This window comes from Metopolophium dirhodum, chromosome 3 (genome assembly GCF_019925205.1).
Source record: "Metopolophium dirhodum isolate CAU chromosome 3, ASM1992520v1, whole genome shotgun sequence".
Classification (NCBI taxonomy): domain Eukaryota; kingdom Metazoa; phylum Arthropoda; class Insecta; order Hemiptera; family Aphididae; genus Metopolophium; species Metopolophium dirhodum.
The window spans coordinates 17557611-17580450 of NC_083562.1; the positions used below are offsets into that span (position 1 = coordinate 17557611).

A 22840-nucleotide genomic window follows, 5' to 3' on the forward strand; every position below is an offset into this window, starting at 1 on the left:
ATGTGTTGGGCAATGGCGTACCCCGGGGAGGGGGGGGGGGTACCACCCCGGTTTGGTATTATGGTAAACGGTCAATTGCAGGTCCCCGCATAAAAATGTCGTATGCGAACAATCGGTCGACGTCATAATTTTATACACGGACAATATTGGTGCCAGGTCAATATTTTTTGAATAGGTGTAACGAATATGTGTGGCTACGATTTGTTTGTAATATTTTATGTTTTTATTATTATTAACTATTATTCACTATTAGTAAAATATTGTGTATACAAGAATTTACAGGCAAAATTGCTGGCTGTTCTGAATAATGATATCATAGATATATTATATCCCAATTTCGCGGGTTGTCCATCCAATAAAGTATAACACTATACTAGCATTACAATACTAACTATTTTTAGCAAACTGTAATAAAATATTTCCCTTGATAAATAATAATCTTTTATTGCTGACCGACCGATTTACCTTCATCAGTTATCGCTGTACATCCGTCTAGTTTGTACCTATGGAGTGTTTAATAGAATATTTTAAAACCAGCCACGGGAAAATAAAATTGGGATACCAAAATTGTTTGTATATGTTTTCCAAGTGATCAGTGTCACGGGAATTTGAACTGTATTATATGAGAACGTTTAATGCTAAAAAAATATTTTGTTTTTAACCTTTTAAGCCGGGGACCCATTGTCCGTGTATAAAATGATGACGGGGGCAAATCGTCCGCATGCCGCGTTTTTTTCGCGGACACCAATAAATTGTCCGGGGACCTATTTACCTAGAACCCGGTATTATATCCCTCCCCTCACTGTCCCATAAATGCCTTTTTTTTTATTGGTACAATCCCTGTTGGGTGATTTTATGGGTGATTGCTGATTAATCAAAAATATAAAAAAAAAAAATGATTTTGCGTGAATGTGTTTTGTGGTTTTGTCTATTTTGGTCAAACAGACTGTGAAATGTAAATTGCGGCATTGCGCGGACCGAGGTCTTAGATGGACCGTGGAGGTAACCACGATTAAAGATAGTACTATCTTAAATCGTGCTGATAACTTTACTGATAGTAGTGTTCGATTTGAGGTTATGTTAATTTATTCTGTAAAATAATATTGTGATATTTTGTAAGGCATGTTTTTGTTTTGAAGTTCTTGCATTTGTAGATACTATAGATTGTCTTAAATATTTTATTACACGCTTAGTACATTGGTACTTATTCTAATTAAAATATTTAATATTATGAAAGATAATATTATGTCTGTCGAAAAGTTTACGGATGCAGAAAAGTGTCTGATATATGGAGATACATATTCAAATGTATATAATGAAATAATTGTTTCAGGTACCTATAAATATTATTATAGCATATCTACATTATTTTCATAAAACATAGCATTTTAATTGATTTTCATTGGCCTAAATTTGTTTTCAGAGGATATAACATCAAATGAAATGAAAAATGTTCTTAAGGGCAACTATGTTGAAGTTTTAGAGAATGATTTGTTTTTGGATCTGTACAACGAGTTTGAACATTTGAACAAGTCTAATTTCAGTTCAAATATTGTAAAACATTTAAGTGATTTCTTACATTTGAATCCACTAAAGTAGGTGCATATAAATTAATAAGTTAAGTAATGAATTCTATAAATATTCTAGTTATATTGTTCTTACGTTTGTAATGCATCATATTTTCTTAAGAAGCACCAAAATGTATTTGAATCACGGGGTAAATCCTAATTTAAAGTGTGTACATCCATCATTAAAAATGAATAAGTGTTTATTATTCAGATAAGATATTAAATTATACACTTTTTCTACAAAAGTCACTAAGGATAATCCCTGATATTTTCTACTGAACCCCGTAGTTCTGTTTAACACTATTGTAAGTAGTTACTGATTAGCCGAGTTCAATAAGAGCCTAGATGTGAATTATACTTAACATTGTAACAAATATGCCTTTTAGTCCTTTCCTTACAATGAACCCTATTCTTAACATTTTTTTGTTGTAGTGAGGATGAAAGGCAGTAATATACTTACAAATATGTAGTAATTAGTAACGTATTATAGTTAATAATATATTTCACATATTACATTTTCATCAGTACCAAATAATAAATTATTCAGTATTTTATTTTAGCTTCTAGTTTCCAGTGTTAAAAAGTTAAACATAAACCATAAGTATTATTCAAATAATTAAATTTAACATTCCGATATATATCATAAAAGTACATGATTGTAATTGATTACTTCCTCAAATTTAGCAACTAAAATTCAAAACTATATAATTGATATACTTTTTTCATGTATAATATACAGTGGTTTATTATAGGGTATATTTTTGTTTCAGAAACAATACAATTTTTACAATTGGCGTTGCTTGTTATCAGTTCTTCTTACAAGCAAATTGGACTGGACCTTTGGCATCAAAATTGTATGTTTTATTAGGGATCGACTATAAGCTTCCTACTTGACTATTCTTTATAAATATCCACGAGAAATTATAAATATCAGTTCTCTAGGAAAATTGTTCTGTGGAAAAATAAATGTTTGTATAGTAACTTTGTTAATTTATACAGATATAAATTGATCTCTATACTTTGCCCAATAAAATAACACACTGTAGACCTATAAAAATCTATTTGTTCAGCGCATCCCCCCACGTCACCCAACCTGACCATTCATTTCCATCAAAACTGGTCCATTGAAGATCGGGTGGCGACGGTTGGAATAGCTGCACGTGCATGTTACCTGGAGGGGGAAATGAGCAATTAGCGAGCGTTCTGCCTAAATGTATTAGTCTACATGAGCAGAATCGAAATTGTTCTCTCGTTGGACACAGTATGGAATGAGAATGAGAATAAAAATCCCTTAGCTCTAGGAGAAACTTTCCCCAAAAGAGTACACTCTTTTTCTTAATTTTTTTAGTTATATGTATATTAAATTACATACTAGATTAAATAAGTTAGAATTAAAAATACTCATTAAAGATATATATATATTTCAAATTGATTTTCTCTTATATTATAGCCTACTATATATATAATTAAATAAGTGCATGCAACATCTATTCTCACGCTAAGTTCTAATGCCATATCTAAAGAAAAATAGTTTGAAAAAATTGGAAATAACATTCAAAGTTCACCACATACAGATATTGATATAATAATCTTTAATAAATATTACTTTCCAATCACTATAATAATATAATTATTTTCTTGAGGATTTATTTTTTTCATATGCTGGTATTTTAATTTCACAATTTCTCCTGAACATATAGTTTCTTCCGGAAAAGATATACATTTTATGAGTTCTGGGCTTACAAAAATAAGTTAATTAAAGGTTCATTACAGAATTAACTCCATATCCCAGATTGTAACTAGTTGGATTACACTTTTTGATATTTGTATTATTTAATGTTATTTTCAGAGATTTAAAGAGTTGGGGTCCAAGCACTGCAGTAATAGAAAGCTTAGTGAATGATTTAGATTGTGTATCTAGAAAAGTATTGTATCCTGAGCTCTTAGTATTTTCATATGCTGTTTTTAGTAACGATCAGATCAATAATTTTGTAAGAAAATTCAGCAGTAATTTGACAATTATTATAATATATTTTATTTGATTTTTTACCACATTTTTTATTTGATTTTTAGACACGATTTTGGTGGCAAATACGAATGCTTTCTACTCTTCAATCATTATTAAATGAATTATCAAATGATATAAAAAACATGTTTGAACTGGCTTTTAAACAAATGGAAAACACTGTTTTGGAAACTGATGAAGAAGCTTTATTTAGGATAGAGCAATGTAAAATTTATCTTTCTCATTATGGAAATATTACGAAAGCCACTAACTGTTTGAACACTGCAATGAACTTATTGGGTTTAGAACATTCACTTGTCGGTGAGTTGAAATATTATAATTACTTAATTCTATTTTGAGAATTAAATGGTTTTAGGTGCAATGGGAAAGAGAACTAAATTTCAAGTAAAAGAACTTGCCCAGTTAACCCTAAATGTGAATTCACATAAGGAAGAAAAGAATACCAATCTATTGACCTCACATGGATGTTGTGATTTACCTAAAGTAAGTATCTGCAATCTAGTATAAGAATATAATGACACAATTATTTTAAATCGTGTTTAAATATTTTTATTTTATATAGGATTGTGTGCTTGATGATGAAAATCGTTTACCAGATATCAAGTTTTCTAATGAAAGCGCTGGTAAATTTCCCAAATTGAACAGTCTTCAACAAGCAGCCATCTTAAATACACTGTAAATACTAAATTTAATCTTATGTATTATTATTATCCAAAAATTTTAAACAAAGACTTATTTCTTAAAGTGTAATGGAACAAAAGTGTAAGCCCAAAGATGATCTACAATTCGAAGAATTGCAGCCATATATAAGGGTAAATTTTTTATGATTGATTTCTTAAAATAACAGTAAAATATTTGTTTAATACTATAGTGTTTGGTGTCACAACAATCTGTGTGGAGTATTCACGTTTCAACTTTGCTCCAACGATCTTTGCTGGAAAGGGATAGTAGGAAATCAGTAGAACGAGCAATGCAGCAAATTGAGGTAAATGTACTTAAAACAACTGTAGTTAACATTGTAAATTTAATTTAGTTTTTTTTTTTAGTGTTTAGTTAGCAGTTTGGAAGTGTCAAGTCCACTTAATGTTGATAGATTATATCTATTTCATTGTTCTTTTGTTTCACCTTCTTGGCAACTTAAAGCATACTTGGGGAATATAATGCTCTCCATTGGTGCAATCCAAAGTGCATTAGATTGGTTTTTAGCTCTTGACATGTGGGAGGAATGTGTTGCTTGTTATAATACCCAAGGCCATAGACATAAAGTAAAACTAATTTTAATAATTTAGAATTTTGATATTGATCAATATAATTTATAACAGACTGCGGAAATTCTTAAAAACGAGTTAAAATCATCAAATCTTACTGTAGCTAAACATATTTTAATATTATGTCTACTTGGAGATGCTACTGATGATATATCTCTTTACGAGGAAGCATGGAAAATTTCAGATTATCGAAGTAGTCGAGCACAAAAACACTGGGCATTTTATTATTATACAAGAAAAGAAGTAAGATATATTTTTATTTAAAATGTTTAACTGTGAAAATAATTATTCATATCTAAGACAAAATTTTATTTTTTATATTTACATATAGTATAAAGAGAGTATAGATCACTTCAAAAATTCTCTCAAGATAAATTCTTTACAAGAAAACTTGTGGTTTCGACTTGGTTTTGCATGTATGGTTGAAGAAAGATGGTCAGAAGCTGCAGAAGCTTATAGAAGGTACTGCGACATTGAGAATGACGTGAGTAAATGAAATAGTTAGTTCTAAACTTTCAAATAAATGTCCTAAAATATTTTTAGAAAAATTGAAACTAGTCAATTTGTAAATCTAATTTTTAGAAACATTCTAAAAATAATTAGTTAAGTTGAGTAGTTTAATTTTTGGAATTTTTTAAAATATGAATGTATTTTAAGATTAAATTAATTTTAAACAATAACTTTTTCAAAATATTTTTTTGGGAATTTCTTATTTTTTATTAATTTATTTATTGTCCCTATAATTTTTATAATTTTTCTCAAAGGTACGTTTAACTATTTTTTTTTATTTGTCAGTTCTTTCTGTTACACTATATAACATAATATGTCAACACATATTTTTACCACATTTGCACTAGCAGAATAGTTAAAGCTAAATATTTTTCTATGCTTCTAAGTGGTTACATTATTTTTTACTACATTTGGGGAAACCAGCAATTCAAGCTTTTTTGTTAAGGTTTTTGGTTGTAGTAATACACAAAATATTTAAGTAATAAATTGTAAACATTTTAATCTTTTAATCAAAAACTTTTTGGTAGTTGATTAATATATTTTTATTTTGAAATTAAGTGTTTTGAAGCTTGGAACAATTTGGCAAAATGTTACATTAAAAATGGTCAGAAATCAAGAGCCTATTATGCACTAAAAGAAGCTGTGAAATGTAATTATGAAAGTTGGATGGTTTGGGATAATTTGATGGTAGTCAGTGTGGATTGCGGTTGTTTTGAAGAGGTATCACTTTTAATTTCTATAACTAAAATAATAATTATAGAACACATACTGAAACAAGTATAATTCTTATTACCATAGGCAATCAAATGCTATCATAGATTATTAGATTTAAAAAGTAAGCACGTAGATTTGGAGGTTTTGAGAATTCTAGTGCAAGCCGTACAGAATAATGTTAAAGATGAAAACGATAGGCCAGCATCAGAGCATAGGAAATGTTTACTACAACTTTTTGGAAGACTTACATCACAAGTGCGTTAGATTATATTTAAATTTCTTATTACACTGTATTTTTATTAATTACAATTATATTTAGGTACAAAATGATGGTGAAATTTGGAAATTGTATGCACATCTAGAAGAAGCTATACCAAAACCGAATAAGGAAACAGCTGATAAAGTTTTACACCATTTACAATGCGCCCATCGTTTCACCACACAGGGCAACAAGTGGACACAAGAAAAAAATTCTTGTTTGTTTGTCTCAAGATTATCATTAGAGCTAGCTGAAGGTATGTTACTAAATATATATTTTGTTTTAAATAAATTTTATTCAATATTGTATTTATGTATTTGAATTTGCAGCATACATTAGCTGTAGTAACCAAACAGAAAATCATGACCAAAAAAAACGGTTTCTATCATCTGCAAAGATAATGCTAGTGTCAGTGGTCTCGCAAATTGAAGTGTGTTAAATCATTTTTGTACGTTTATTTTTATTTTGTTTTAAATTTTTATATTTTGCAGAAAGAAAAAGATCTAATGGAAAGTGCAGACATAAGAGAAGAATTTGAAAAAGTAAAAAATAATTTAAACGAAATCAAACTTCAACTTTCAGCAGAAGTGTAGATATTTTTGATAATTATTATTTGTTTTCCTTATTATAAAAGTTGCTGTAACAATATTCTATTTGATATGTAATAACACAAAGCTGTAATACAAAATTGAAAATATTCTGAAAAAGATTTGATTATTCCATAAGTTTTATATAAGCAGATTCAAACTCAATAAAAGTATTAAAAATCCCAAACTAAATAATCAATGTTTTTCTGTAAAATATTGAGCCTAATATAATAAAAAATTGAATACAATATTATTAGGGTAATATGAACATAATATCCTTTTTACTGTAATCCAACCTGCACAGAGTATATATAGTATCTCTTAAACTAATAGTAAGTGCAGAAATAAACTATTGTAATCAAATAAATAACAAAATGCTCAGATCAACTTCAATATAATTATAACATATTGGTTTTTGACAAATATTTTATTTTAGATTAACACTATTCACATAAAAACTTGAATTTTGCTTATTTGCGGATCAAGTGCTTGAACCAATCAGGGTCTAAAACATACTTTTTATCATTCCACAAAAAATGTGTGGGCACATAATTGTTCGTATCATTGTATATGAACATTTTACTAAATTCAACAGCTGTTCTAGATGATACAAGTCCTATTGAGCCGTGTTGCTCATTGGCTGGATGGTACACTCTACCATTTTCAACATCCATCCAAAGCTTATCGGGTTGAAATAAAACTGTCAACTTTGGACCAGCATGGTTATGACAAAATAACATATTGCCATCATTACCTTTGATTACCTGATTGAACACAATTGGATGGTCATCACATCTAACAAAATTCCGTTCTCTACCACATAATGATATCCATGGGAAGTGTTCTTTATATCGATCAGTTGTGTTTAATTTTAATCGTTTGAAAAAAAAAACCAAAAAATCTATTTCTGAAAATAAAAAAATGTATTGAAATATTTTAAAACAAAATATCTTGAAATTGTAAATTGAAAAAAAGCAATTAAGTTTTCATTTTCAATATAAAACATGTTTAAACAAACAACAAAATATTTACCTTTATAAGCTGATGTGAAATTTTTCATTTTGCTATCATCCAGAAAAAGCTAAAAATTACATATATTTTGATATTAATTAATTTATTTAATAACAATTTGTTATATTTGTTTACTATATAAGGTTGAATTAAGTATTTAAAAAAATGTAAGTTTTCAATGTTTAATAACTAATAAGACATTTTAAGGTGGCTGATATTTTAATAGATATAATCAATGCATTTCTTCCAAAGGTTATGTTATGTAAAAAAATCATACAAATAACGAAGTGTTTAGAAAAAAATGTTGTACGATAATATAAGAATTAATTGATTGGTTTCATTTAACATATTAGTTTTAGATTCTAAAATATTACAAGGAATGGTGAAACTTATATCTAGAAAGTTTCACTATGAGGTGGGAATTTTTTTGGAAATAAATAACCTATTGTTTTTAAAGCATAACAATTTTGTATAAAAACAACTATTTTGTACTAAATATTTTCTTACATATTTCAGTTAACCTATTAACACAAATTTATCTACTAACCATTCCTTGGTGATCTATATAATAGAAATATTCTCTTATTTTGTTCTCTGGCGATTGTCCTTGTACATATTGTACTGTAGAGTATGTTTTATTTTCGGATTTAATCTGAAATTTACTTTTAAAAATGTTGAAATTCTTCAAAAAGCAGTGACTTTTTATACATTCTGAAAACATAGTTTTTGTTGTATACATAGGTACTTGGTTTTTAAGGACTGCTGTAGCACCGTGGATAAACAATCTTTATTAACAAAAAACAAAGTATTATATTATAATATAATTTTGTGTTATAAACAGGATATTAAGAATATTCTATACTTTCAATAATTCTATCTTTTATAAATTGATATATTTTATACAATAATTGTTCAATACAAAACCAGTGATAACAATTTACTTAAAAATTAAAATGTATAATAACTCTATTAGAATTTTTTTTTTCATTTGAGCGTACAAACACAGACAAATGCTTGTGCCTCAAATCTGGGATTCTCAAATGGTTTAATTATCTAAATAGGTTAATTTGTATTCTAAGCGTAATTGTTAGTCATATATTAGATAATGAACATTTCAATGTTTGTTATGTCCCATTCTACAAACCTTGTGTCCCCTACTAGTAATTATGACGTTATCCAATACAATAATTATACTTATAAGTCATAACTTATAATAAAACTAATATACATAAGTCATGCTATAGCTTAAGTAAAGTCCACAGGCACGAACTGTTTTTTTTTTTTGGAAGTCACTAATTACTATGAAAAATATGTCATTTTCATTTTTCACTATTTTTAAATTTCACATTATTATAATCAGTATGTTATCAGTATTCGGTACTCTCTATCCGTGGTTCTAAGATAATAATTTATTATCTACAAAAATATTTTTGAGTTGAGAGATAAGACGATTGCGGATTGGGTATATTTTATTCTGTAATTATTATTTTCATGCATATTTTGAAGTCATAACACTAGTATCGAGATTTGAGTTTTCTTTTTACATTTCCGTTTTAATATTATTAATTTATAGTTGAATTTATAACAATCGCAGATATGAGTTTAGTTGGAGTTACTAGATCTTTACTGCTTTTGGGACGGTGTGCTCCGTCAGTCAAACAGAATGCATCAAAAATTATTGTTAAGAAATTAGAATTAGACCAGAACCTATTAATGGTGAGTAATTTTTTATCTACTTTACATAAATAATATTTGTATTGATTTTTTTTATAGTATTTTCATAAAGATGAAGTTTATTATGCTCATGATCCAGAACAACAGTGTAAGACGGGTGATGTCGTGCTCATCCAAGAATTATCAGAAAAACTAACAACCCACATTACTCATCAAGTGCTCAAAGTGGTGTATCCTTTAGGTGATGTTACAGATCCTATATCTAATAAAAAAGTAGCAGCGCTTCGAAGTGGAACAGTTTGTTACAGGTTTGTCAAAACAATGGTTGTGTAGGTACTTCTTATATGAATGAATTCCTATATTTTTTTATAAATTTGTTTATCATTAGAATATCTCTTGTTAGATGCTTCTTAATTCTGTTACAATTATAATGGTCTTATAAGATATCTGACATTACCATGTGTAACTATGTTACACTGTAATTTGTAATTACCTATGTTTACACTGTTGTATTATTTTATAAGTAACTAGTAAGGTAAATTAATATAAACTTACAGCGCTGAAATTAATTTAAAATTTAAAGTTAAACAAGTAAAATAGCTGTGATAATATTAATAGGTACTTATTACATTCTTCAACTCACTATGCTCATTACTAGTAGTAAAAATAAGACGATTTATAATAAGTTTATTTTTATAGATGTCAAAATAAATAATTGTTATTACCTAAATAATAGAATAAATACTCATTTATAATTATTAATTAAACTCTTATATTGTACTTATTAGTTACTATCCTAGAATAAATTAAAACAAATAGGTATAAAAAAATGTTAAATATATTATCTAAATTGTAAAATTTTTAAAATTTGAATTTTAAATGTCCTAAAAGTAAAATTATAGAATATGTGTTTTATATTTTTAAATTTCTATTTTTTAGGGACGATTTAGAAGAAATTGATAATCTGTATGGTCTAACCAAGAAACGATTCAATTATGTTAACGCACCCAATAGAGGATGGCAAGAGGACAAAAAAGATTTTTCTCACAAAAAAAGCTACATCAAATACCATGAATCTGAAGAAGAACAGCCATATTCAGTTCCAAGATAAATGTTTAATTAATATATTTAACATTTTTGTTTGTATGTAGGAAACATAGTTTATTAATAATATTGAAATATAATGTATCAATTTTTCAAAGTTTTATATTGATGTCTATTAAGAAAATATGCATTTCATTTGACTTTATAAAACTATAAAACAAAAAGTCTTCCATGTAATAATTTTTATTTTTTAAAACAACCCTACAGCAGTGTATTAAACGTATTACTTAATAGTTATTATACAGTATTTGAGTTAAGAAACACAGTCGGAGGTTTAATTATGCTCAGGGGCATGGCATTACTACTCCGCAGGTTTACAGATATTTGACTTGGCGGGGGTAACAAATGAGTGTTGCCTGACTGCTACCAACAAAAACTAGTTGTTTCTTGACTTAAACAGAGTATAGTTATTATTATAATTTAATATTGATATATCATAATATATTATGTAATATACAATATAAAATAGTATTGTGCATTAGACAAAATTTGACCAGAAAAATCTTTTTAATTCTGAAATCAACATGCTCTAAATTGGATTTATATATTAATTAGTGCAGATGCACATTTATTTATTTTTCCTTTTATTCATAATATGAATAATTTATATGAGAAAAACTAATTTTATTTTATCATATAGATTGGTTATGTTACCAATTTTTGTATTTCATATTACCAAAATTCGACTGAAAATATTTATTTTTTTGTTTTATTTTACTGGTCAGATATGCGCCAATGCTGTATTTCTATTTTTGTATCTCAACTACCATCAACATATGTGTAAAACATTTTTTGTGCAATAGTTCTGCTTGATAATTTCCTTTCCAAATTTCCAATGATAAATCTATTTTCCTTCTACTATGTGTACAAGCGTAATTCTTTGTAAGACAGAAAAAAATACTTGCATATTAATATATATATAACACATAACATATACGTAGATACAATGATAGAATTAAATTATTTTTAAAACGCTCAAACTAAGATTATCTGTGGCAAGGCCGAGATAAATGTAAATTTGATTAAAAAACTGTTACAATGCATTTTGGATTTGCAAACTATTTTCTTTGCCTTAGATTTATTTTTGAATGAATTTTTATGTTTTACTATACTGAACATAAAGCATAAAATATTTATTTATTATTTAAGTAATGTATGCCCACATGGAGCTAAACTACAGTTAATATGATATTAAACATGTATGATATAGGTACATGATGTGAAATGTAGGTAATTAATTTACACTAAAAAACATTTGATTATTTTAATGTTGTCTTATTATCAACAAAAAAATTTAAATCTTCCAAAGCATTACAGACATTTTACATACCTATGATACATAGGGATAGAGCTGCTTAGCTTAGAACAAAAATGTTTCCTTGTGTTTTTGTGTAGACTATAGAAACTACGAAAAACGAGTGTTAAATTGTTGTACATTAAATGAGATAATTTGTAATAAATCTGGTCTTATATGGTCATTTAAAAGTTTAAACATAATATAGCTACAATCATTTGCGGATACAAGGGGGTTATTGGGATTTGGAGCTTTGTAATAATAAATATAGGTACCTATGCAATAAGGAAATTTCTTTATTATAAAATTCGGTTATTATTATTTGTGTTAAAAAGGATATAAAAAATATAGGACCAGGAATCAGATGGTGAGAAGCGGCAGAGGACAGGAACAGATGGCAAGATTTGTATTTAGCGACATGGTCTTAATGGCCGAAACCTAGAAGAAGAAGAAGATATTATTATTATTTTATAATATGTATGTATGATGAATACCATCGATTTCCTATGGAGCGATTTTCTTATTTTGTTATAATTCAAACACGAATACCAAAGCGACCTCAAAATAACCATAGATTATATTATATATGTCTGTGGTATGGTTGTAGCCTAGTAATCTGAGACCGTGGTTGTAGCATAGATTGTTTATAGAATATATTGTGATGTAGGTACCTCAGTACCTGTAGTACTAGTCTATTGCTAATTTTCAAAATTTTCAGTGAATTTACTGTACAATAAATATGGAATAAGCAGCAGATCAGTATGGTACCTACCTACTTAGTAATAATTTAATAATATTGTACCTTATTCTGACTAAAGATAAATTAATGTCGTACTAAATATAATTGTTTTATTTATTTTAACTACTGTTCCAACTTCCAAGGTAACAATAGTATTGTACTGTCAGTCATCAATCAACTGTTCAATGTAAATTGGTAATAACAACGAATTGTTTTTAAATTAGTCCATGTTAAAGAATAATTATGATTTATGACTATTTAAAATCAAATTAAATCCAATCTATATCTATAAAAACACAAACTTAAAATTTTGTACTTACCTAACTAAACCGGTATTGTATTTTTATCAACACTTATAATACACAATTTGTATTTTTTCAACAACAAACACATAAGACAAAACAATTTAAACCAGATATTTGTATTTATTTTTAACCATTACATATATTATATAAGAAATAAGTTTAAATTTGAGATTATGTTTGGATATCGTGCAGGTAATAATAATTGTAAGTCATCCCTGTATCTTATTTGAATTGAGACAGATATTGCGGGTAGTCGTCCGAATAACCAAATGAGTGGGAATACGGAGTTGCGTAACCGATAGAAACACCTGCAAATCAAAAAGTATTTATTATTAAAAATATAATATCCATTTACGATTTACCTATATGTATTAGGTGTGCATGCGTTCTTCTTGAGTATTTATTATTTTGACTATTTAAAGTAATTCATTACCTAAACCACTTCTGTATCCGTATCCATAAGGCGAGTACCGTGGATAACCACCGAAACCAAACGAAAACGGCAAATGGCCATACGATGTTTCTGCAGTTTTCATGTCCTCATTTGTCGCCACTCCGGCTGGTTGTGCAGCGGGCATTGCGAATGCGACATTCAGCACTGCCAAGCACATCAGGATCTGGAATATAGAATAAAAACCATGTATTATTTAATACCCTTTTAGATAATGGTTATTGTTCATTTAAATAATTCGATTTTTAAAAAAATATTTAGGTAAGTGGAACCATGTACCTAACTAATAGTTATTATTTATACCTAACTTATTAGAATTATTACTCAATACTCATCGAACATTATATTATTGTTGACCACATTATTAAGAGGATGTCAACGCAATATCTGTTTTCTGTCTTAGACCTCATGATAGTAAAACGCTTTCGCCTAAAATCGTTGTTTATGATTTTTGAGTAATCTTAGAGTAATATACCTACTAATATAAGTAATATAACCATTAATTACAACAATTATAGAGAGTATTATTTTTGAAGGTACCCATGACACATCAGCCTTTTATTTTATTACTATTTTAATTTTAATTTTATTATTACCTATTATTATTCGAATGCCAATTTGACTTTCAATATAAATAGACATTTTTGTAAATTTAAATTATGTTTAAATTGTTTTGAGACAATATTTAGACCAATCGATGTGTCATACCCTCAAAAATATTGTTCTCTATCGTTATTAAAATTGGTGACTTTACTATAAGATTACTTAAAAATATGAAAAAAATGATTTTGCTTAAATGCGTTTTATCTATGTTGCGCGTAGATATAAAGTGCGCTGACATCATCTTTAAGTTATTATTTCTTAACTTTTGAATTTACCAACTTATTTGACAGTTGAATTGAATTTAAAACATATTTTTTTTAATCCAACATTTGAATTGGAGTGAATAGATCTATTATCAAATTATTCAAATTTTGGGACAAGTTAAGAGCATATTATTGTTATATATTTTTTTGTAAATAAAGAAAATTAATAATATTGCAAATATGATGATGAAGTTGATTCTAATAACATAAAATGGTAGAGACTATAGTATTGATACCTAACTGATTTAGTAAGACTGACACAACACATCGGTATGACGTCCTATTAAAATTATTGTATTATTCAAATCAAAATGATTTGTTTTATATAACTATTTATTGTTTGAATGCTACCTATGAATCAAAAAATAAATTTATTTTATTTTATTATTGTTTTAAGGTTTTGTTTTTTTCCCAATAGTAGATATACCATATACCCCATATTAAAATGATACCTTCTTTTGGAACATATTGCATAACAACTAAAAATTCTAAGATATATTAACTATCAAGAACACAACAAAGTAAAATCAAGTAATTAAGTAGTTATTTTAAATTGTCAACTGTTATTAAACACATGAATTTACAAACAAAAATAAATATGTATATTTATATTATATTATATATAAATATATAATTCTGTTTTTGATATTTGATAATGATTAATAGATAAGTATAATTTATAATATGGTAAGGCTTTACTACTTAGTTCTTCATCTAGATACTAAATTATTTTGAATTGTGAAATACTGTTACTCACATTTGTTGAAAATAAAGATGATATACTTATATACCACCACAAAAACACGTGAAATATATTATATTTTTAATTACTTGATATTTAAAAATTTAAGAAATCCAATTCATACAGATATGTAATAATATAAAATACGACTAAAATACCTAATAAAATATAAATTTGAATATGTACAAGAAAATTTAACTTACCATAGTAAATGTAGCAGCCATTTTTCTTGATTTTTGTTAAGAATTATAAAGAATTTTGAACTTGTCTGTTAACTCAACACAACTTAACTAATTTTCATTTGACTCTACTCGTCCTTTTATTCTAATTTTCCACCAATAATAGTTTTTTCAAACAATAGACTAGTATAGTCATTAATGATCAATGCAACATAAATACGCTATTGAAACTCGAACAAGGATAACCACAAGTATATTCTTCCCTGTGGCTAAACTAATAGTAATTTAATGGAACATTCGTCGTTAGAACAATAGTTTGTTTATAGTATTATTATTTTTATTATTTGTAAATTTTACAAACTTCTAATATGTATAATATATTATAATTCATAGTAATTTGATTAAAATATAACTATGAAATATAGAAATTTATGTGAGTACATTTATTTTAATTTATTTATACTAAGGTGGAAGTACATCCTTTGAAATGAATAACTAATAATATAGGTACTAAGCATTTTTAACTTTCTGGTTTCTATATGACTAAACTGTTTACATATTTTATAATACCTACTTCAATTGCCTATTGGCTATTGATAATATATATAAAAAGCCAAAATGTATTACCTACCTATTTATTTTCACATTTAATAATCTCTTAAGAGGATATTGTAAGCGCACTAATTGTTTTCTCTATCTGGCCCACACGGCCACGTACAACATAGACAAAACGCATTAACGCAGAATCATTTTTTCTATGTTTTTATGTAATCTGAGTAAAATCACACATTACAAAAAACATAGGGAATAATATTTTTTTGGTAATAACATATCGATTTTATATTTTATTGTTATTTGACTTTGTATTCGACTTTCAAAATCAACAAAAAAACGTTGTAAATTTAAATTATGTTTAAATTGTTTTGAGGCAATAGTTAGACAAATCAATATGTAATTCTCTCAAAAATATTATTCTCTATATTTTTTGTTATGGGTGTTTTACTCTAAGATTAGTTAAAAACATAGAAAAAATGATTCTGCGTAAATGCGTTTTGTCTATGTTGCGCGTGGGCTAGAGAGAGAAAACAAATTGTGCGCTGACATCCTCTTAACGATTATTAACAATACTTATTTGTATTATTTGTATTTATTGTAATTTGTACCAAATAGCAATAAATCTAATACTGTCAATTAACAACAATCATATAATTAATTAAAAATACAATCTTATGAAGTCATAAATTTAAAACTTATTGTAATTTACGTGTTAAAATGAAAAAATTAAATTGTACAATTTATTTAAAAATGTCCGTTTTTGGTGGGAAATGAAGTGAGTATTGTTAAATAAATTTAGTGCCAATAATGAATTATTTTATAAAATATATGGTTCTTAACAAAGTTTGTTTAGTTTTTGCCCATAAATAATTAACATTGATCTCAATATTATTATATTAAAGATTTTGTTAAAAATAGGTACCTACCAACTAAGAAATTAAAAATAGGAAAAAATCCAACTTTCTTAGATTTATCTTCCCTAAAATAAATACATTTAAATGTGCATTAATTCATGACATTCGTGTAGTTTTTGTATTATCGTATCGCAGAATACTAACTACAACTTGCGATTTATGTTGTACTGGAGAATTTATTTTTTAAATAACTTAAGTCTTATTTTGAATAAAAAGTTTTGTAAAACATTATAATAAATAATAATAACAAATGTCTATAGATATAACAAAACTTTTATCTAAATCTTATGATTAATATGTTGCTTTTAACTTTTGTACTTAAGTTTTACCTTTTTTATTTACATTTTATTATGATTAGAGCGCACATTTGTTCATTTGTACGCGTTTGCATATTTATTCTGGTTTATGGTATGATATTCTAGCACAGAATTTGTTTCATGACCATAATAACAATAAAAACTGCATGTTTCGACAATTAACTCATTGTTTTTCATTTTAATGACTTATATTTTACGATTTTAATTGCATATTTCTGTTTTTTTCTTCTTTTTCTTTAAACATTTTTCAATTAATTACTATAGTGATAATGACAAAAGAAACACACTTGGGAACACGAATTGTTTTCTTATACCATATTATGCTTCATTTTTAGATTCTGAGTGGAACGATGAATGTATTGATTTAGCGATATTGTGTCATCACTTTTTAGGACAGTAAAACTGCTTCGATTTTCTTCAAAAGTATCTTGTTTGATGGGAAAGAGAATCTGGTACATTCAGGAGGTCAAATTTTAAAATTCCCAGTAGTTTTCACAAGCGACGTGAAAAATAAAAGAAAAATTAAGAAAAAACGGGAATTTTTACGCAAAATCTGTTTTCGAAAAGATTTTGGTTTTTTGTGTAACTCTAAAACAAATGACCGTAGGGACATGAAATTTTGACTGATTGTTCATATCAGCATTTTATATACACCATAATATTTACAAAATATTTTGATTTGTTTTGAACTGTTTAGGAATATTTTCTGTTTCCAATTTTATTAGTCTTTTTTCTATGAATGTCAATGCAACTTTATTGGTTGGGCAAAAAGCTTGAAAATTTAATACAAGGCTCCTAGGTTATTGTTTCAAAGGCAGATGAAAAAATTTAAAAATTATTAGTCACAGTTTTTATTTATAAGCATTTAAAGTTCAAATATTGACAAAATACCGAAAAATCACGGAAATTAGCAAGTTTTTGAGTTGAAAATGCATAAAAATTTTTCTTTTTAATCTAATATTTGATAATGTAATACAAGATTCCTCATAAGTCTGTCCCAGCGGGTCTTACTACGGCAAAGATGAGTGAGTGACAGTCTATAGCCGTCGGTCGCAATGTCATTTATACGTGAGTTAGAACTTTACTTAGAACTTTAACGTCCGGTTCGTGCTTAACTATTACGTGGGTCAACGCGGGTGGGTCTCACAATAAGTTGATAAGCACGACAAGCGTAACGCGGTAATATTATTATGTATCACGTGAATCGCAAAACTGCAACAAGCTACATCGATAAGAATTTATTCTGTATTTTTAAAATATTTTATTTATAATTCAAACATTGAAACATAGTAACGTGTTTTCAAACGTTGTGAGGATACGATTTTATTATTATTATTTTGAACAAGACGTAATGATAAGTATACATTTATTAGTTTTTTAATTAAAATATAAAGAAACCCGAATTCGCGGAAGTGCATAATTGACGATGGCCAAGCAAAATGCCGCGATTTATGGCGTACTTGAGAAGATTGAGTTCGTTGTTGGAGACTTTTTCAAACTGGTAAATCAGATAAAGGGTGACGTTATAGTCACATCGCCACCATGGGGCGGTCCAGAATACAACTGCAAAATGGATGTTATCGAAAATGTGTTTATGGACAAGGTACCTCAAATCGACGTTGCTGTATGTCCGGTCCAATAATGTAAGTTATAAGTCATTGTGTATTTAATACAATAAAAGCATAGTAAAAAAAATAATTAATAGACTATATTAATATAGTACTTACTTAATTAATTTAATATACCTAACCGTACCTATATACATATAACAATATTATAATAATGTATTATTTATGTTTGAATTCATTAGAACAATGGCGTATCAGACGTCGCTCCCAAACCGGTCGACATCCATCTGCATAACTGAGTTGAAAACGTCTATATTTAAAAATTGTTATAGTATAATATTTATCTAATAAATTAATTTTCTTTAGCATTCCGCAAGAATGAGCGGTATAGTTTGAAAATTTACCAAAGTTATCTGGTGGATGTCGATACGTTGGTGAGCAGCCGTCGCACATCGGTCTGATGTACCTATGGAAAGTTATTATTGGATCGGTCATAATATTACGTTGAGAAGTTATCTGTCCATAAACTTATTTTCAGATTTGAAGGCAAACTCCATTGCCATTTTTTAATCATTCTTTGTTTTTATTAAGGTTTAGGCGTAACAGTATTTTAGGGGCTATTGTAATTCCCACTTCCGGGATTGTATCATACATACAGTCGACAGCCCGATGACCTACATTTTTGTGTATTCTAGTCTACCCTATGATGGCCGCGAAGTAACGATCACGTCACCGTTTATCAGATTGCCCAGTTTGAAAGAGTCTCCAACAATTTCATCGGATAGGTACGGCATAAATCGTGGCATAGCGCTGGGCCAACATAATTTTGTCCGGATTTTCGTGAACTTCGTAAGGCTATACCATAAAAACCAATGATTTCCCGGTAGTTGAGTTTTGGACAAGTACCTACATAGGTAACTTATAATAATTCATATTGTAAATTAATTAGGTACCAAAAAAATATAACTTCTCAAACACTGTGTCTATTGGCACTGGCGGGAGAATGTATTAGAATGTCTATAAACTTGCAGACATGTTTGTATAGTTAAATTTGGCATGCGAACTATAATTGAAATAGAAAACCAGAATAGGTGCATTGCAGATCACAAAGATTTCTGTAAAAGAATATACGATTTATAAATATACTGAGTACTTATATAATATTATATAAGTTCTTTGGATTTATCATAGTAAATAATATATTTTATAATATCTATGGCAATCGTCAATTGTCGAAATTCGTCGGCGACGGTTAACAATTCTAATAATTTCAGCAATACTATTGTATTATAAATATAATATCGAGTACCTATAATATATTGTATATTTTGATTTCAGTGAATAAAAAAATAATAGGCCACAAATATAAACGGACAGTTCGTTAAACCGGATAAGTTGTAACACAAACTCGCAAATTTCGTTTGATCAGGTTATTTTCATAAAATATTTCGATACTTTCAAGTTTCAGCTCATTGGAGTGAGATGATTAGATGAAGATGGATGAAGATAGCTGTTTCTTCGGCGATGGCGGCACTCTAGCTACGTTTCACCGGAAGAGTAGATGTTTACGAGTAAGTTTGTTTTCATATTATTACCTAACCTACCTTATTACCTTTTTCAAAACGTATTATGCTTAAAAAAAATTGCACAGTTGTCGTATCAGTCAGTTGCTAGATCAACCCGTGTGACATCAAATAGGAATTATTCTTGTTTTTTTAAATAGTTTTTTCGAAAAATATATGTAACATGCATAGCTCATACAATTATGAATTTATAGTTAATGGAAATGCGGATGTTTATACTTCATAGATATTTTTTTAGTTAATAATCGTGTAAATAATTTGATTAAACAATCAGGTACCTACTCATCACTAGTATCAATTTTATTACGTGTAAAATCACCAACACAAGGTGCAGACTGCATTAAAAAAATTAAAAACATAAAATAATGTTGTAAAGCTGGAAACTGTAGTTTATTTTAATTTATAATCCAATTAATGTAACCGAGAATGTAACTATTAAATTCATCATTGAATGATTATTGAGAGATCATTTTGGGATAAATGTAAATTAAATTAAAAATAATTAAAAAAACATTTTGTGAAAGGAACAAGATTACTGCTAATATTTAAGTCTTAATTATTATTAAAAAATAAATACAAATAATAGATATTTTAATAGCTTTTTACTATTAATATTCAGTGTAAATATAGTTTCTGATCGACTTACCTATATGTAATAAAATAATTATTCATATCAAATAATCCTAACAATTTCATGCAAGGATTCTCATAAATTGATCTTACAGCAGCCTTAAAACACCAAAAATACATTTGTACATCATTTACAAAATTTTAGTTCCCTTTTATGGTGTAGGTATTAATACAAACAATAAATTGCTTCTCGAAAACACAATTTCTTATACCTATTATTATTTACTAAATACCTACAATTAAATTAAACTAAAAATAAACATATGATTACATACTGAGTGCCTATAATATTATATTATATAAGAAAATTGAATCTTTATTACGAATACTTATTGTTTACACAGACCACAAGAAAAAATAATGAAAAATATTAAAAAAAAAAACACACACATCATTGTAAAATTAATACAGTCATCGATCCGCTCAGAATCTAAAATTATAGACTTGGAGTTTTAGAAATATAGTTGGTATTATAGTATTAGATGAATTTACTGTATACGTTTATGGCTTTATGTTAACTCTAAAATCCAGTAATCACATTTTTATTTGATAATTCATAAAATACAATATGCTCTTATAAAAATATTCTTGTGCTTCTGATATCTATTCACCACCTTAATCAATAATTAAATTAATAAACGAAAATAATAATTTAAATAATACTTATATCATATTATTATAATTCAAATTCAAAATTATAAACTATTTTGGTTTATTGTCATATCAAATTTCAATGAACAAATTGTTCCTTAACACAGAACTCTTTGATATAAAAAGTTGCATTATATTATATCCGTGGATTCATCATATTGACGTACCTAGTATGATATCTATCATTTATTTATTTAATCTATGGCAAATCTCAAAGTCGTTGCAGAAGACACAGTCGATTAAAAATTCTAAAATTTCAATAAGCAAAGAAGATATGAGCAAAAAACTTACTGCGTTTCGTGCAATTTTATTTTTCATAAATTACAATATTCTAAGTCCTGGCTGTATTCTGGAGCGTTTCCTCATGGGCGTCGCAGTTCACACACGTCACGGATTCCGTCGAAGGAGTCGATAATTAAAGTAAGTTTGTTTTTATATTCTTTTGGGGCTTAAATTTTTCTTTTAAGACTTAAAACAAATATTTAATGTCACAAAAAATGTGCTATCCAAGTGTTGTAGGCGCATATTTTAGTTCCGGACTAGAAATGTATAAAATACGCGAGATATAAACGTCGTCGTCGTTTTTCCAGTCCCTGTTTGTAGAATAATTTTAATTAATAGGTGCATACCTATACAGGGTACTTAATATAAATATATAAATATTTTGGTTTAATTTATAGAAATATATGTTATGACTTATAACTGATAATAGTCATAAGATACAATTTTAATTAATAACTGGTAATTTTTTTTTTCCAAATACAACGTTATATTTATAGGTAACTATTAATTTAGTGTCATATACTTAACTTCTATTGTTCACTTAATATCTATATTCTATATCTTAGGGATTAGGGATGTATAACCATGTACACATAAAAGTATATTCACGGAATGGTCAACTGCCTATCCTGACGTGTGCGCACTTATGAATAATATACCTACTCATATACTCGTATAGGTATATAAATATACCTATATAAATAGTGTAATACTACATACACGAATGTGTTACCTATTATGTCCCTAAAAGTTTAACAGTTATTATTATATTTATTTATTTTTTAAATATAGGTAGGTACATCACAAGACTCTAATTAAAATCACATTTTTTTTTTATTTTTTTGAACACAATGTTTCAACAATTATTAATTAATATATAATTTATTGGTATAGTACTAAATAAATTAATGAAATAAAACAAACACAACTACTATAATTATTAGTAATAATAATATATCCACGTATAAATTATTAAAATACAAAACGAACAAACGAAAACCGATTCTGAGCAAAGATATCGTTAACTAATAAATAATATTGAG

The 22840-nt window shown here is 27.3% G+C and overlaps 3 protein-coding genes across 4 annotated transcripts; 2 read left to right on the top strand and 1 right to left on the bottom strand.

Moving 5' to 3' along the window:
* Window positions 1–1095: 1095 nt before the first annotated feature.
* LOC132941161 (tetratricopeptide repeat protein 27) lies at window positions 1096–7052 on the top strand. The gene is made up of 17 exons (XM_061009097.1): window positions 1096–1333; window positions 1424–1595; window positions 2339–2422; window positions 3418–3559; window positions 3642–3894; window positions 3950–4077; window positions 4157–4269; window positions 4340–4406; window positions 4466–4579; window positions 4641–4859; window positions 4917–5105; window positions 5194–5346; window positions 5931–6092; window positions 6171–6341; window positions 6406–6601; window positions 6675–6775; window positions 6837–7052. The coding sequence occupies exons 1-17, from the start codon at window positions 1231–1233 to the stop codon at window positions 6936–6938; spliced, it is 2469 nt and encodes an 822-aa protein (XP_060865080.1). The 5' UTR covers window positions 1096–1230; the 3' UTR covers window positions 6939–7052.
* A 255-nt stretch (window positions 7053–7307) lies between these two features.
* On the bottom strand, window positions 7308–9306 carry LOC132941162 (UPF0598 protein CG30010). 2 transcript variants are annotated; one of them, XM_061009098.1, is made up of 4 exons: window positions 9088–9306; window positions 8491–8728; window positions 7965–8013; window positions 7308–7839 (listed from the first exon to the last, which is right to left on the bottom strand). In XM_061009098.1, the coding sequence occupies exons 2-4, from the start codon at window positions 8680–8682 to the stop codon at window positions 7403–7405; spliced, it is 678 nt and encodes a 225-aa protein (XP_060865081.1). In that variant the 5' UTR covers window positions 8683–8728; window positions 9088–9306; the 3' UTR covers window positions 7308–7402. The 2 variants fall into 2 exon arrangements, with proteins under 2 accessions (XP_060865081.1, XP_060865083.1); XM_061009100.1 differs by lacking the exon at window positions 9088–9306 and adding an exon at window positions 8806–9020.
* Window positions 9307–9370: 64 nt separating this feature from the next.
* LOC132941163 (small ribosomal subunit protein uS17m) lies at window positions 9371–10901 on the top strand. The gene is made up of 3 exons (XM_061009101.1): window positions 9371–9659; window positions 9717–9925; window positions 10557–10901. Exons 1-3 carry the CDS (start codon window positions 9540–9542, stop codon window positions 10726–10728), a joined length of 501 nt encoding a protein of 166 aa, XP_060865084.1. The 5' UTR covers window positions 9371–9539; the 3' UTR covers window positions 10729–10901.
* Window positions 10902–22840: the final 11939 nt, after the last annotated feature.

Excerpts from the sequence above, each read along its gene's own strand:
- LOC132941161 (XM_061009097.1), top strand. The coding sequence starts at position 1,231 with ATGAAAGATAATATTATGTCTGTCGAAAAGTTTACGGATGCAGAAAAG. Across the intron at positions 4,860-4,916 it reads CCCAAGGCCATAGACATAAA|ACTGCGGAAATTCTTAAAAA; the intron begins GTAAAACTAATT and ends AATTTATAACAG. Across the intron at positions 6,342-6,405 it reads TTGGAAGACTTACATCACAA|GTACAAAATGATGGTGAAAT; the intron begins GTGCGTTAGATT and ends AATTATATTTAG.
- LOC132941162 (XM_061009098.1), bottom strand. The coding sequence starts at position 8,682 with ATGTATACAACAAAAACTATGTTTTCAGAATGTATAAAAAGTCACTGC. Across the intron at positions 8,014-8,490 it reads ATATAGATCACCAAGGAATG|CTTTTTCTGGATGATAGCAA; the intron begins GTTAGTAGATAA and ends TGTAATTTTTAG. Across the intron at positions 7,840-7,964 it reads TTTCACATCAGCTTATAAAG|AAATAGATTTTTTGGTTTTT; the intron begins GTAAATATTTTG and ends TTTTATTTTCAG.
- LOC132941163 (XM_061009101.1), top strand. The coding sequence starts at position 9,540 with ATGAGTTTAGTTGGAGTTACTAGATCTTTACTGCTTTTGGGACGGTGT. Across the intron at positions 9,660-9,716 it reads TAGACCAGAACCTATTAATG|TATTTTCATAAAGATGAAGT; the intron begins GTGAGTAATTTT and ends TTTTTTTTATAG. Across the intron at positions 9,926-10,556 it reads AGTGGAACAGTTTGTTACAG|GGACGATTTAGAAGAAATTG; the intron begins GTTTGTCAAAAC and ends TCTATTTTTTAG.